At 42.6% G+C, this 14544-nt stretch overlaps 1 protein-coding gene across 3 annotated transcripts in view; it reads right to left on the reverse strand.

Moving 5' to 3' along the window:
* The window catches only part of CLUAP1 (clusterin associated protein 1), a 228223-nt gene that overhangs the window by 104710 nt on the left and 108969 nt on the right, over window positions 1-14544 (reverse strand). For all 3 annotated transcript variants that reach the window (XM_077449275.1, XM_077449276.1, XM_077449273.1), the window contains exon 6: window positions 4140-4223. In XM_077449275.1, the coding sequence (XP_077305401.1) occupies window positions 4140-4223 (84 nt within the window). The remainder of the gene's footprint in view (window positions 1-4139; window positions 4224-14544) is intronic.

Below are 14544 nucleotides of genomic sequence, written 5' to 3' on the forward strand. Positions count from 1 at the left end.
ATTCAATTTTCTCCAGCAGGGAAAAAAAATCCTTCCTGATACCCTAAGAGGGGATCAGATATTCCCTGGATCAACTTTACCTATAAAATAGAAGTATCCAGTTATATCATGTGTATACGGGATGCACATCCGGGCCTTCTTAAAGCAATCTACTGAGCTGGCCAGAACCACCTCTTGAGGGAGTCTATTCCACATTTTTACTACTCTTACTGTGAAGAAGTCTTTCCGTATTTCGAGATGAAATCTCTTTTCCTACAGACGTATAGAGTGCCCCCTTGTCCTCTGTGATGAGGTTAAAGTGAAAACTCAACACTAAGTTCACAATTTGGACCACTTATGGGTTTCTACATATTGATCATATCCCCCTTTAATCTCCTCTTCTCAATAGAGAATAAATTCAGTTCCACTAACCGTTCCTCTTAGCTGAGCTCCTCCATGCCTCTTATCAGTTTGGTTGCCCTTCTCTGCAGTTTCTCCAGTTCCCCCATATCCTTTTTGAGAACTGGTGTCCAAAACTGAACTGCATATTCCAGAAGGGGTTCTTACTAATGATTTGTACAGGAGCAAATTGATATCTCTCTTTGGAGTCCATATCTCTCTTAATACAAGAAAGGACTTTGCTTGCTTTAAAAACCGCAGCTTGTCATTTCATGCTATTATTGAGCCTATGATGGATCTGTGACCAGATGGTCACAATGGATTGAGTCTATGTCCCCTATGTATAGGTAAATGTTCAATCTGCACCATATGTATCGCTTCATATCCGTAAGGCTGTGTGTGACCCTGTATGTTTATATGTTTTCTCATTTATACTTGTGCTTTTTGGTTACACAAAGCCCTTTTTTTTTCTAGCAAGCATGAATCTTTATCCTTGTTTATATGTTTTAGGCTCCAAGATTTTGGGTGGGTGGGATTGGGGTGGAGTGTTTATTTATTTTTTTCTTCAGGATTTTAATGTTGTATTGTTTTGTTATATGGAATGTTATCTGTATTATCTGTTTGTAATGTTGTCAATGTAAAAAAAACGAATAAAAAGAATTTGATCATAACAACCATATCCTTCTGGGTTATCCCCAGAGAAGTAATAGAGGGGAAATCTTCTAATGGGGACACTAGTCTTGGTAACCTGGGTGCCCCCAGGGAATTCATCTAATTTGCAATGGTTTATTCTCACTTCCTGTTTGGCTTTTGGAAAGGAAGTGAAGAGAAATCTCTGCATTGGGACACAGATGATGAAAAAAAAAAATCTGCCAGGGGTTATAACTCTCCCTTACCCTATCCAAAATGAAAAAAGTTTTGCCTATAGTTCTATTTTAAAAGTCCATTTTTTTCTATCATTTCCATTTTTGGTACATTCTTTACCTCATTATTATTTAGGATTTATATTGTGCCATCTGTTTATGCAGCGTTTACAACATAAGGGCAGACAGCACAATTACAATACAGAGGAATCAGAGAGCCCGGCTCGTTAGAGCTTACAATCGAAGAGGGAGGTTCCAGAGATAAGGTAATAACTGTGGGGAATGGGCTGAAGGAGAAAATTAAAGTACAGTTGTTAGGTGGGAGTAGGATAGGCTTCTCTGAAGAAAAGGGTTTCAGGGATTGTCTAAAAGTGGACAGAGTAGGAGTATATTGTTGGCATCATTACATGGCATATTGTTTAGCACCACTAATATGATCTACATCAATAGAGAATGATCAATGACTTGCAAATCAGATCCGACTCTCTTTCCTTCAGAAGATGCCAATCAGACTCCCGCTCATATTTTTTCAGTAACCTTGTTCAAAAAAGGTTTGCTTTAGAACTGCCCCAGTTTTTCTCTCAAAAAAATTCTTTGCACAGAGAGAATTTATCTTCTTTTCTCTGGAATGGCAATGAACCACATATAGCCAAGTCCTCACTGCATGTTGCTAAAGCCTTGGGTGGGCTGGCATACCCAAATCAACGAAATTATTTTGCTGCTTCCTAACTCACCTATGTTTATGCTTGGTTGCACTCTGACCCTCTGACTCCATCCACTGCACTGTTGTCAGCATTCTTTGGTCTCTCCACCTCTCTCAAGGATGAACTACACAGGTCAAAAAGATCTGGAGGCTCACGGTTCCCTCCTGTTGATGTAGGTTTTAGGGCGGGGGGTTGATGACACAGTCCTCTCTGGGGATGTAACCACAGACCCCCCTGTGGAGGAATCCTAATCTCCCTGAGCTCTTTGGTCACCCGGACTCACCCTGGTGGTGTCGGTTTCGGTGTTACTCACCTCTCTCACATAGTTGAGGATAACAATTTTGTGCCCTTGGATATGCTTAGATGTAGTTACAGCATTGAAAACAAGTTCTTTTTTAAATATCTCCATTCGGGCACAGTTTGGGTCACTGACCATTGAGCTCATGGAATCTCCCATTGAGGATCTCTTGTCGTATCCAGAAATCACACAAGCTTCACCTGCCAATACCTCAAATTTAGGAAGTTGGACTCCTCGGTGTTCGCAATGATTTTGTTCCACAAACGCATGTAGGATTCTGTTATGTATATTATTATTTGATGCTCCTAAAACTATCTTATTGCATTGGAAAGATGCTGGCCCTCTCTCAGCTCACGCATTCGTTCGTAATGTTCATGGTGTTGTGTTATACCCAAGTTTAAGCTGATATATAAAAGTAGGGCATGCCCTAAGAAATTTACCAAAATATGGCAGCCATGGTTGAATGTCTCTGAGGCCTTTGGGGGGGGGGGGGGGGGGGGATTTGTCCTATCCTCTCAGCTTACTCAATAAAAGTTTATCCCCATTACTGTGAATTAGGAATATGTGCACAATGGACAGCAGTTAATTTATCATGTACTGTTTTGTGCAGAACTCTCTGCTGAGTGGAGGGTTTCTGGGACAGTAGGAACTGACATGGGGGGACGCATGTGTATGTGTTAATGTTGATTGAGGGATCTCTTTTTTTTCCCCCGGCACAACGTATTCCCTATATTCCTGCCCACAACTATCTCTTCCCTTGGGAATGCCCATTTCTTAAATGTTTGAGAATCTTTGGGTGTCTGATGCCCTGAAACTTATGGTTTCTCACACATATGGTGTGAATAAAAATAATGGGAATTGATTGTATCTCACATATGTGCATTACGTGTACGGTATTGTTTTTCTTTTGTGTATCTTATCTTTTTTTAAACAAACACCTTAAAAAAAAAAAAAAAAATTGTTCAAAAAGGTTCTCCAGGAAAGAGTTAAAAGTTCCTCATACAAAGAAACGGTGCTAAGTTATACACAGCCCTTGGCTTAAGGAAGAGTTATGTTAAAATGTTTTTCATGCTATTTACCTGTAAGCACAGCTACATTTTTTGTAGCCGCTGACTTTTAATCGAAAACACGAAAACAGTTGGAACTCTGCTTTAATAAAATGCGTTGGGGACAGAGCGACAATGTGAGCGGAAGTATCCAGTGCCATAACCCAAGAGTGTCTGCACACAGATCAGCCGGCTGTCAACTCTGGTGTGAGACAGTAAACCTGACTTACTGGGAGTCTGACAGGACACAATTGAAGAAGGTTTAATTGGGCTGATGTTCAGCTTGTTTATGATCACATAGGAATGTATTATTTGTTGTTGCTTGAAGCCACTTGCACATAATGGATGGGTTATCATTTTAGCGCTGTACTATATTAGCTCCTTTGCCTTTATTTTTTTTAGTTATGTATAAATGTTACATTGTAGCAGGACACAAACTTGTCTAGTCTGTCTTTGCACAACTTTTTTTCCAATACACCTGGAAAGTATGTAGCCGATTTAAACGGAAAATTCCGTTAGGCTTCATATTTCTAAAAGTATAAAACAGCAAAACTTCACTATGAGTACAGGCCTATTTAAAGGGATTAACAGAGTAATGTCATTACCAACATAATACAGACAAACACAGTATATACACATTTTAAGGACAATTTGGTCATATGCCAAATAACTTACCATATTTTGGACTGTGACAAAAAAACATTGCACCCGAGGTTAAACCATGAGAACATAAACATATGGCAACCAGTATCCCTGATGGGCAGTAAACCCAGTACCATCATGTTGCATGACATATCATCCTTACCACTAAACCATCAGGCTGATTTATCAGATAGTAACATTTACTTACTAAGACTTCTTTGATGGATATCCTCAGCACCTTCTCGGTCTCATTGATTTCTAAGGGACGTGCAATGGCAGCTGTCCTCATTTCCTGCAAAGATAGAGATTGTTGTTTAGAACTTAGGGGTTCATTTCTTTTACTTTTAAATCTACACCAATCAGTCATAATATTACAACCACTAATAGGTAGAGTGAATGACATTGATTATCTTGTTACAATGGCACCTGAAAGTAGGTGGGATATATTAGGCAGCAAGTGCCATGTTGTCCCTAAAGTTGGATGTGCTGAAAGCAGAAAAAGACGTATGATTTGAGAAACTTTTACAAGGGCCAAACTGTAATGGCCAGATGACTAGGTCATGTACTTGGTCTGCAGTGGTCATGACTGACCAAAAGTGGTCCAAGGAAGGAACACTGGTGAGCGAGCAACAGGGTCATCAGCAGCCAAGGCTCATTGATGAACATGGGGAGCAAAGGTTGGTCCGTGTTGTTCAATCCAATAGAAGAGACGCTACTGTAGCACACATTGCTGAAAAAGTTACACGAGAAGTACAGCCAAAGCTCATTTGGCTGTACTTCTCCTATGTATCACAGGAGTACAGCTCTGCACTCCTGTAACCTGTTTTCAGCAGACAGCGGGCTGAAGTCCTCTGTATGCTGACGTCACAGAGCCCACCCAAACTTGGGCAAGATTACGACAATGGAGTTGGGATCCGTCCACATGCCTGGACCAGCACCGGGCTCAGCCTCCAAGTAAGCCACTGAGAGCCTGAGCCAGCCGCTCACACCACCTCCACAGGCCAGCACTCCAGTGAGCGTGGGGGGGGGGGCAGAGCATAGAGCTGCTGCTTGGGGAACTGTGAAAACTGAGCGATTGTGTTTGATCGCTCAGTGTTAGAGACGCCGGGGGGATAGATGCAGGGGATCCTTCCTATGCTGCATCTACCTAGGCAAGTATGGTTCTAAAAAAACAAACAAAAAAAAAAAACATACATCTCTTTGAATTGCTGGTACCGATAGACAGAACACACAGAGCATTGCAGTTTGTTGTATATGGGGCCTTAGCTGCAGACCATTCAAGGTGCCCATGCTGGCTCATCTCCACATGCCAACAGCACCTACAATGGGCATGTGAGCATCAGAACTGGACCATGGAGCAAGGGAAGAGGATGTCTTTGAGGTGTTGACTTGGCCTCTAAATTCTCAAGATCTCAATCCAGTTCAGCATCTGTGGGATGTGCCGGAAAAACAAGTCCGATCCATGGAGGCCCTACCTCACAACTTCCAGGATTTAAAGGATCTACTACTGAGGGCTTGGTGCCAGATACCACAGCATACCTGCATAAGTCTAGAAGAATACATGCTTTGATGGGGCAGGGCTGTTTTGGCCGCAAAAGTGGGACCTACTCTGTATGATGTGGGTGGTTAATGTTACTGTGGTTTTAATGTTATGGCTGATTGGTACGGTATATGTTTATTATTTAACATCACAGCACAAACTCTATGCAAAACGGCCTCAAAAAGGCACTATCGTGCAAGGCTCATTATTCAACCATAATTATGTGGTGGCTTTCTTGATGGGAAATCAATTATGAAAAAAAAAAATATACAACGTACAGAGGTCTGTGAATGACACCACCAAAAGCCATTTACACTTTTAAAGCAATTTGCTATACTACAGTACCAGTGTAATATTTCCTACAATGTAATAATATCAAGACAAACCTAATCAAGGCAGTTCTAGAAATGGAGTGATTTGCTGCAGAGGCACAGCGAGATCTGTCAAACCACTGCTGCTTTACTGTCATGTGGAAAGACGACACTCAAGCAACAGATGAAAGAAACAGGAGATGTCTGTGGGTGACGTCTGGAAGGCAGCGAATGATGTAACAGATCTATCCTTTCGAATGAGGCTGCTGGTAATTCCAAAAGCATAGTTAATTATGGCGTGATATACCATGCATTTATATCAGTTCTCCACAAACATTAGCCACTGTAATGTTATTCACATATCTTTTTGAATATACAGTGCATCCTGAAAGTATTCACAGTGCTTCACTTTTTCCACATTTTGTAATGGTACAGCCTTATTCCAAAATGAATGAAATTCGTTATTTTCTTCAAACAATACCCCATGATAACAACGTGAAAGAAGTTTGTTTGAAATCTTTGCAAATTCATAAAAAAAATAAAAATAAAAATCAATGCAATGTACAAAGACATCCCTTGTTAAAAACCTGCTCCAGAGCGCTCTGGACCCCAGACTGGGGCAAAGGTTCATCTTCCAACAGGACGACAATCCTAAGCACACAGCCAAAATAACAAAGGAGTGGCTACAGGACAACTCCGAGTGTCCTTGAGTGACCCAGCCAGAGCTCAGACTTGAACCCGAATGAACATCTCTGGAGAGATCTGAAAATGGCTGTGCACCGACACTCCCCATCCAACCTGATGGAACTTGAGAGATCCTGCAAAGAAGATTGGGAGAAACTGCCCAAAAATAGCTGTGCCAAACTTGTAGCATCATACTCAAAAACACTTGAGGCTGTAATTGGTGCCAAAGGTGCTTCAACAAAGTATTCAGCAAAGTCCGTGAATACTTATGTACATGGGATTTAATTTGTTTTGTATTTTTAATAAATTTGCAAAGATAGCAAACAAACTTCTTTCATGTTGTCATTATGGTGTATTATTTGTAGAATTTTGAGGAAAATAATGAATTTAATCATTTTGGAATAAGGCTGCAACATAACAAAATGTGGAAAAAGTGATTAGCTGTGAATACTTTCAGGATGCACTGTATTGCACAGAAACTAATAAAAATCAGTGTGTAAACTGCTTCTTAAGTGGCTGCCTTTAGGGCCTTCAATCTGATCCTAGCTTCAATATGTAATTATTGTCACAGTTACATAGTAGGTGAGGTTGAAAAAAGACACAAGTCCATCAAGTTCAACCTATGTGTGTGATTATATGTCTGTATTACATTATATATCCCTGTATGTTGCGCTCGTTCAGGTGCTTATCTAATACGTTTTTTTTAAAAAATATTGACCCCCCCTCGCTCAGACCACCGCACGTGAAAGGGAATTCCAAATCCCTGCCACTCTTACAGTAAAGAACCCTTTATGCAAACTCTTTTCTTCTAATTTTAATTAGTGGCCACAAGACTCCCTTCTGCAAAAAAGTTTTATGCCTATTGTGGGGTCACCAGTACATTATTTGTAAATTTACATCATATACCCTCAAAAGCGTCTATTCTCCAGAGAGAATAAGTTCAGTTCAGTGCTTTCTTCATAACTAATGTCCTCCAGACCCTTTATTAGCTTTGTTGCCCTTCTTTGTACTCGCTCCATTTCCAGTACATTCTTCCTGAGGACTGGTGCCCAGAACTGGAGAGCATACTCCAGGTGTGGCCGGACCAGAGTCTTGTATTGCTTTCTCTCTGGAGTTCATCCCTTTTTTAAAGCCAACATTCTTTGCTTTGTTAGCAATAGCTTGGCATTGCATGCCACTGCTGAGCCTATCAACTACTAGGACCCCCAGGTCTATTTCCATGCTAGATTCCCCCAGATGTTCTCCCCCTAGTGTATAAATTGAATTCATATTTTTTCCACTCAAATGCATTATTTAATTTTTTTTTACATTAAACCTCATTTGCCATGTAGTTGCCCACATCATTAATTTGTACAGATGTTTTTGCAAGGTTTCCACATTCTGCAGAGAAGTTATTGCCCTGCTTAGCTTAGTATTGTCCGCAAATACAGAGATTGAACTGTTTACCCCATCCTCTAGGTCATTTATGAACAAATTAAATAGGATTGGTCCCAGCACAGAACACTGTGGGACCCCAATACCCACCGCTGACCATTCTGAGTACTCCCCATTTATCACCACCCTCTGAACTCGCCCTTGTAGCCAGTTTTAAATCCAGGTACTCACCCTATGGTCCATGCCAACGGACCTTATTTTGTACAGTAAATGTTTATGGGGAACTGTGTCAAATGCTTTTGCAAAATCCAGATACATCACGTCTACAGGCCTTCTTTTATCTAGATGGCAACTCACTTCCTCGTAGAAAGTTAAAGGGGTTGTAAAGGTAAATGTTTTTTCACCTTAATGCATTCTATGCATTAAGGTGAAAAAACATCTGACAGTGCTGCGCCCCCAGCCCCCCCGTTTTACTTACCTCACACCTCGAAAGTCCCGCGCTCGTTCCCCGACGTCCTTTCCACCGTTCAGCCTGGCCGCTGATTGGCTGGAGTGGATGGATGGAAAGCAGCGCAGCCATTGGCTCGCGCTGCTGTCAATCACATCCACTGACGCGGAGCGCCAGGGGGCGGGGCCGTGTGATACAGCGAGCGGCTATAGCCGCCGGCTGTATCACGGGAGCGCGCCCGCAGATGCTTCTCACCATGCGAGGGAGCTCGCATGAATGTGAGAAGCACCTGCGGGAGGAAGCAGAGACAGCCGCCGAGGGACCCCAGAAGAGCAGGTTTGGGGCCACTCTGTACAAAACGAGCTGCACAGTGGAGGTAAGTATAACATGTTTGTTATTTTTTTTTTTTTTTATTCACTTTACAATCCCTTTAATAGATTGGTTTGGCAAGTACGATTCTTCATGAATCCATGCTGATTACTGCTAATGATACCATTATTATTACCATAGTCATGGATCATGAAAGACAAGAGGCCAATGAAGGACTGCATGCCTTTTCCAGATAGGAAAGCCAGGATAAGGACCTCAGGCCCAGAGCTTACATCTTTCAAAACCAAATCAGTAACGTTTTCATACCTACTCACTATCACCCTTTTAAAATGCACTACCAGCAAGCGTTACCTTGTGTACCCTAGGACACTCTGTAGACTTATGCCATATTTGAACAGCAGTTAGACACTTTTATTAACCTAGAGATTTCAATACAAAACTGTTGCTACAGGTTAAGAAGCAAGTTAATCACAGTGTGGATTCAAAGGAAATGTCTTGAAAAGGATGACAGGTTTATAATTAACTATGAGACTTGTCTGGTCTATTCTAAGCTATGGTGCAAAAGCGTTTTCCCATCACAATATCTAAAAAAAAAAATAATAATAATTTGACAAAAACAACACAGAACCGGGGGACTTTTAAAGGTGGTAGAATATCTTTTCTAAGCAGATTCAGAGATATGCCATAAAAATATAACCTGTATTTGTCTCAATATGAAATTATATCTAAAATACATACTCCCAGATACAGAGACGTGGTATAAAACGACACATATTATGCACAGAATAAGCTGGCATGCATAGGGCATAGGCATGTCTCAGTCCCAAAATGTAAGAACACACCGAAAAATTGCCAGTGGGACTTTGAGGCACAACCATAAAAAAAAAAAAAAATAATAATAATAATAAACAAAAATTATTTTATGAATACATTAAACAAAAAATTAATTGCATGCATTTAAAATAATCTTTAGTACATAGTTATCAAAAGCATCTATACATGGATCACCATCATTGAATACATCAAATTTGAACTTCCATAGAATGGATGCTATGTTTTAATGCTCTACGTGTTTCGCAAGATAAAAACTCCTTCCTCAGGAGAGGTACATATGGATATCTAAAAATAGAGACAAGGTTGCCAAGGAAAAAGAAGAACAAATCAGAGGGGGGGGGGAGGAGGGGAAGGAGGTGGAGGGAAAATAGGGAGAGGGAAAGAAAAGAGAAGGGGGAAAGAAGAAAAGAAGGGGGAAAGGTAAAAGAAAATCTGACTTGCAGATCATTGGAGTCATGCTATGAACTTCCACAAATGTTCAATGGTATAGTAATTGGATTTGTGAATCTTTCAGATAGAAATTAATAAAAACAGTAGGACACAATCACCCAATGTTCCACATGGTTCCCCCCGGGAGTTGTGGAGAGGAGTGAGGCCAAATACTGAGAAAGAAATCCCCTGTGACACGGAATGCAGGGAGAAGTTAGTGCCTGTGCTAAAAATTGAAAAAAGATTGTGATAATGAAACCTCCATAAAGAAGGCAGTCCTATAAAGAGCGAGTGGTTCCCAAAAATGGTGGCAACTTTACTGGTAAGGAAAGAGTATGGGCTCAATCAAGTGAAATTCGAATTATAGGTGAATGGGAACATGTGCAAGAAAGAGTATCCAATGGCCCATTAAAGTAAGATACATAAAGTGCCTGTTACATAGCGCAGATGTATGAAAAAATATAAAAAGGAAAAGAAATGAAGTGATCAAATAGCCTAAATATGTGACTGAATTGATAGGTGAAATAGGGACGGAACATATTATGCACCCATACTGGATACCTGTTAACCACTTAATCCAACCGGCCATATTTACAGTGCATCCGGAAAGTATTCACAGCACTTCACTTTTTCCACATTTTGTTATGTTACAGCCTTATTCCAAAATGGATTAAAGAGGAAGTAAACCCTAATGGGTTTACTTCCTCTTTCATTCCCTGCAAAGGTAAAGCATAATGGACTACTATGCATCGCATTATGTGTCACTTACCTGACACAGGAGCCAGCGATGTCACCGCTGTCCCCTGTAGTCCGGCGCATCTATCTTCTCGGTGGGTCTCGCTGCTCCGCCGCTGTCAGTCAGCGAAGCCGCGATGAGACGTCACTCCCGCGCATGCTCATTCGCCGTTGACGGTGCAGCGATCAGTGCGCCTGCACACCGCTGTCTACGGCACATGCGCCGTAGACAGCGGTGCCTGTCTTTCGGCAAATATCTCCTAAACCGTGTAGGTTTAGGAGATATTTCTTGGACCTACAGGTAAGCCTTAATCTAGGCATACCTGTAGGTCAAAGTGTGTTGTAAGGGTTTACAACCACTTTAATAAATTCATTATTTTCCTGAAAATTCTACAAACAATACCAGAAGTTTGTTTGAAATTTTTGCAAATTTAAAAAAAAACTAAAAAAAAAATCCCATGTACATAAGTATTCTCAGCCTTTGCTCAGTACTAGGGATGAGCTTCGTGTTCGAGTCGAACGTACGTTCGACTCGAACATTGGCTGTTCGTCCGTTCGGCGAAATCCGAACATTTTAGTCCGTTCGCGTCAAATTCGTGTGCGATGGCGCAGTGCATTGCTGGCTCATGATTGGCCAAGCATGCACTGTGACCCCGCATGCTTGGCCAATCGCAGCGCCAGCAGCGAGGAGAGCCATGATTGGCCACAGGCAGGATGCCTGTGGCCAATCATAGCTCAGGCTGTGTAGTGCACGCCCCACACTATATAAGGCCTCGCGGCGGCTTCGTGTAGTGTGTTGGCGTCTGAAGCAGTGGGTGTTCTGTGTACCTTCAACACAGTACACACCGATCGTTTTCGGCCGATTTTTCTATCTTGCTGATGTGTAGTGGTTATTGTCTGTGCCCTGACCGCAGTATACACCACTATATTCACCTCACCTATATAGCTAGTGATCTATCTTTTATAATAGAGCTTGCAGTCAGTAGTGTTAGGAGATAGTGCGTGCTGAGTTAGAGTAGGATTTTGCAATATCAATCAATTGGATCGCTCTGCAAATGCTGTCTCATGTACCCCTTAAATGGACAAAGCCTACTTGATCTTTATGCGCAGCCACTGCGCCCATCAAGCGCAGCCACTGTGCCTATCAAGCGCAGCCACTGTGCCCATCAAGCGCAGCCACTGTGCCCATCAAGCGCAAGTACTGTGCTCATTAAACGCAGCTACTGGTGCCACTAGCGGCTGGTGCTCAAAATTTTTGGGGAGGCGCAAACAAACAGAAAAAAGAAAATCAATTGCGGCCATTGTGCCATCAAACTAAGCCACTGTGCCCATCAAACGCAGCCACTGTGCCCATCAAGCGTAGCCCCTGTGCCCAGCAAGTTCAGCCACTGTGCCCATCAAATGCAACCACTGTGCCCATCAACCACAGCCACTGTGCCCATCAACCACAGCCACTGTGCCCATCAATTGCCACCACCGTGCCCATCAAATGCAACCACTGTGTCTATCAAACGCAGCCACTGTGCTCATCAAGCGCAGCCACTGTGCCCATCAAATGCAACCACTGTGCCCAAACGCCGCCACTGTGCCCATCAAATGCAGCCACTGTGCCATCAAACGCAAGCCACTGTGCCCATCAAATGCTGCCATTATGCCCATGAAACGCAGCCACTGTGCCCATCAAAGGCAGCTACTGTGCCCATCAAGAGCAGCCATTGTGCCAACTACCATACCTATCAATTGCTGCCAGTATGCCCATCAATTTCTGCCAGTGTACCCATCAATTGCCGCTCCTGTGCCCCATCAAATGCTGCCAGTGTGCCCATCATTTGCCGCCGCAACTGTGCCCCATCAAATGCTGGCAGTGTGTATCACCCCGGCACTTGCCTGTCTCGCAGCGGGTCAGTGGCGGTGTCCTGCGTGCTCCTTGATGTCTTCTTCCGTCCTCTCTATCAGGCGTCCAATCACAGCGTCTGATGTTTCAGCCAATCAGGTGACAGATAACAGACCCGAGCACCTGATTGGCTGAGAGGTGGTTCAGTGTTAGCAAAGTGAATTCCTTTGCTTTGCTAACAAACAATTGAGTGAGCAGCAAACGCACAGCATTGCACCCGCTGTTCACCTTTTTGGGTGCCTATTAGAGTCTACGGCTCTAATCAGGTGCTTCCAAAAAAAAACAAAAAACATCTCTATAATTCAGGTGCCCAGCGCCAGAAAAGGGGCCAGACACCTGAATAGGGGGCAGGGGTTGACAAATTTGCTTGGAATCTAGGAGCCAGCTAAAAAAGTTAGGAGCCAGGTCCGTGACGGCGATCTGGACCTGTCCCTGGCCTGACATGGAGACGAGTGAGGGGAAGATAGCCCCCAGCCCCCCACCTGTCTCCAAGTCATTGCCCATAGCTCTTAGAGGGACATTTTTAAATTGCATTTTAGTGTAAATATGAGATGTGAGGTCTCTCTGACCCCAGATCTCATATATAAAAGAGGACCTGTCATGCTTTTTTTCTATTACAAGGGATTTTTACATTCCTTGTAATAGGAATAAAAGTGACACACATTTTTTTTTATTAAAAAGAACAGTGAAAAAAAATAAAATAAAAGTTAAAATAAGAAAAAAAAATTGTTTTAAATGTGCCCTGTCTTGCCAAGCTTGCGTGCAGAAGCGAACGCATATATGAAAGCGTTGTTCAAACCACACATGTGAGGTATCGCTGCGATCGGTAGAGTAAGAGCAATAATTCTAGCCCCAGACCTCCTCTGTAACTCAAAACATGCAACCTGAAGAATTTTTTAAACGTCGCCTATGGAGATTTTAAAGGGTAAAAGTTTGTCGCCATTCCATGAGCGGGCGCAATTTTGAAGCGTGACATGTTGGGTATCGATTTACTCGGCGTAACATTATCTTTCACAATATAAAAAAAAAAAAATTGGGCTAACTTTACTGTTGTCTTTTTTTTTTTATTAAATAAAAAAATTTTCCCCCAAAAAAGTGCGCTTGTAAGTCCGCTGTGCAAATATGGTGTGACAGACAGTATTGCAACGACCACCATTTTACTCTCTAGGGTGTTAGAATAAATAATAAAAAAAAAAAAAAATATATATATATATATATATATTTTTTTTTTTGTTTTGTTTAGGGGTTCTAAGTAAAGGGATGGAGAAAGACTGGCCCATTAGCATTGTTGGTTGTAATTCCAACGGCCACCACAAGAGGGCGCCAGATTCCAGAAGGAACCATAGGATCACAGAAGGCCTCAAAGCCGGGGGCTCAATTACCGGCCGCCTGCGGCGCGGCCCGACGCGATCGCGCGGGGGGGGGGTCCACGGAGACGGGATACCCCCAGCTATGCTGCCCCAGGCGCAAGGTCACTGATTCTAGTCGCCAATGCGACCTGGCGACCGGGTTTTGTCGAGCACTGATAGGGGGTGTCAGCGGGGACTATAAATAGATTCATGCAAGGCATGAATCTATCTATGGTGATAGAGCGGTGACAGAAGAGAGGGGGCAGCGCTCCTGCGCCCTTTACGGACGCACTGCCACTGTATGTTATACTTTTCATTTAAAGCCCCTCTCAGAGATAAAATCCACACCCCTGCCTGTTGTAGCCACTTCCTATTGGATGGGCTATGGTAAAAAAAAGGTGGACGTCAGCAGAGAGGATTGGAGGAGACTGGTGGTCCCCTGGGTCGGTGGTACTCCTAACAGTGGGGATGTGGGATCTAGTTTGGGGATTTACGTGGGTATATCTGGCTTCACACAGTAAGGGGGAAAAGGCCTAATAGAAAAAGATAGTGGGTATTTAAGTCAAATAATGAAGAGGTAGAGAAAACATTTTGGGAGCCCAATGGATCCAGCAAATTATGCATTCTAATTATTTTCCTATTGCATTCTTCTTTCTTTTCTCCAGTACCACTACATTAAACTCCC

Source organism: Lithobates pipiens, unplaced genomic scaffold, assembly GCF_037356315.1.
Source record: "Lithobates pipiens isolate NorthernLeopardFrog02 unplaced genomic scaffold, aLitPip1_a1.2 Scaffold_22, whole genome shotgun sequence".
Lineage (NCBI taxonomy): Eukaryota > Metazoa > Chordata > Amphibia > Anura > Ranidae > Lithobates > Lithobates pipiens.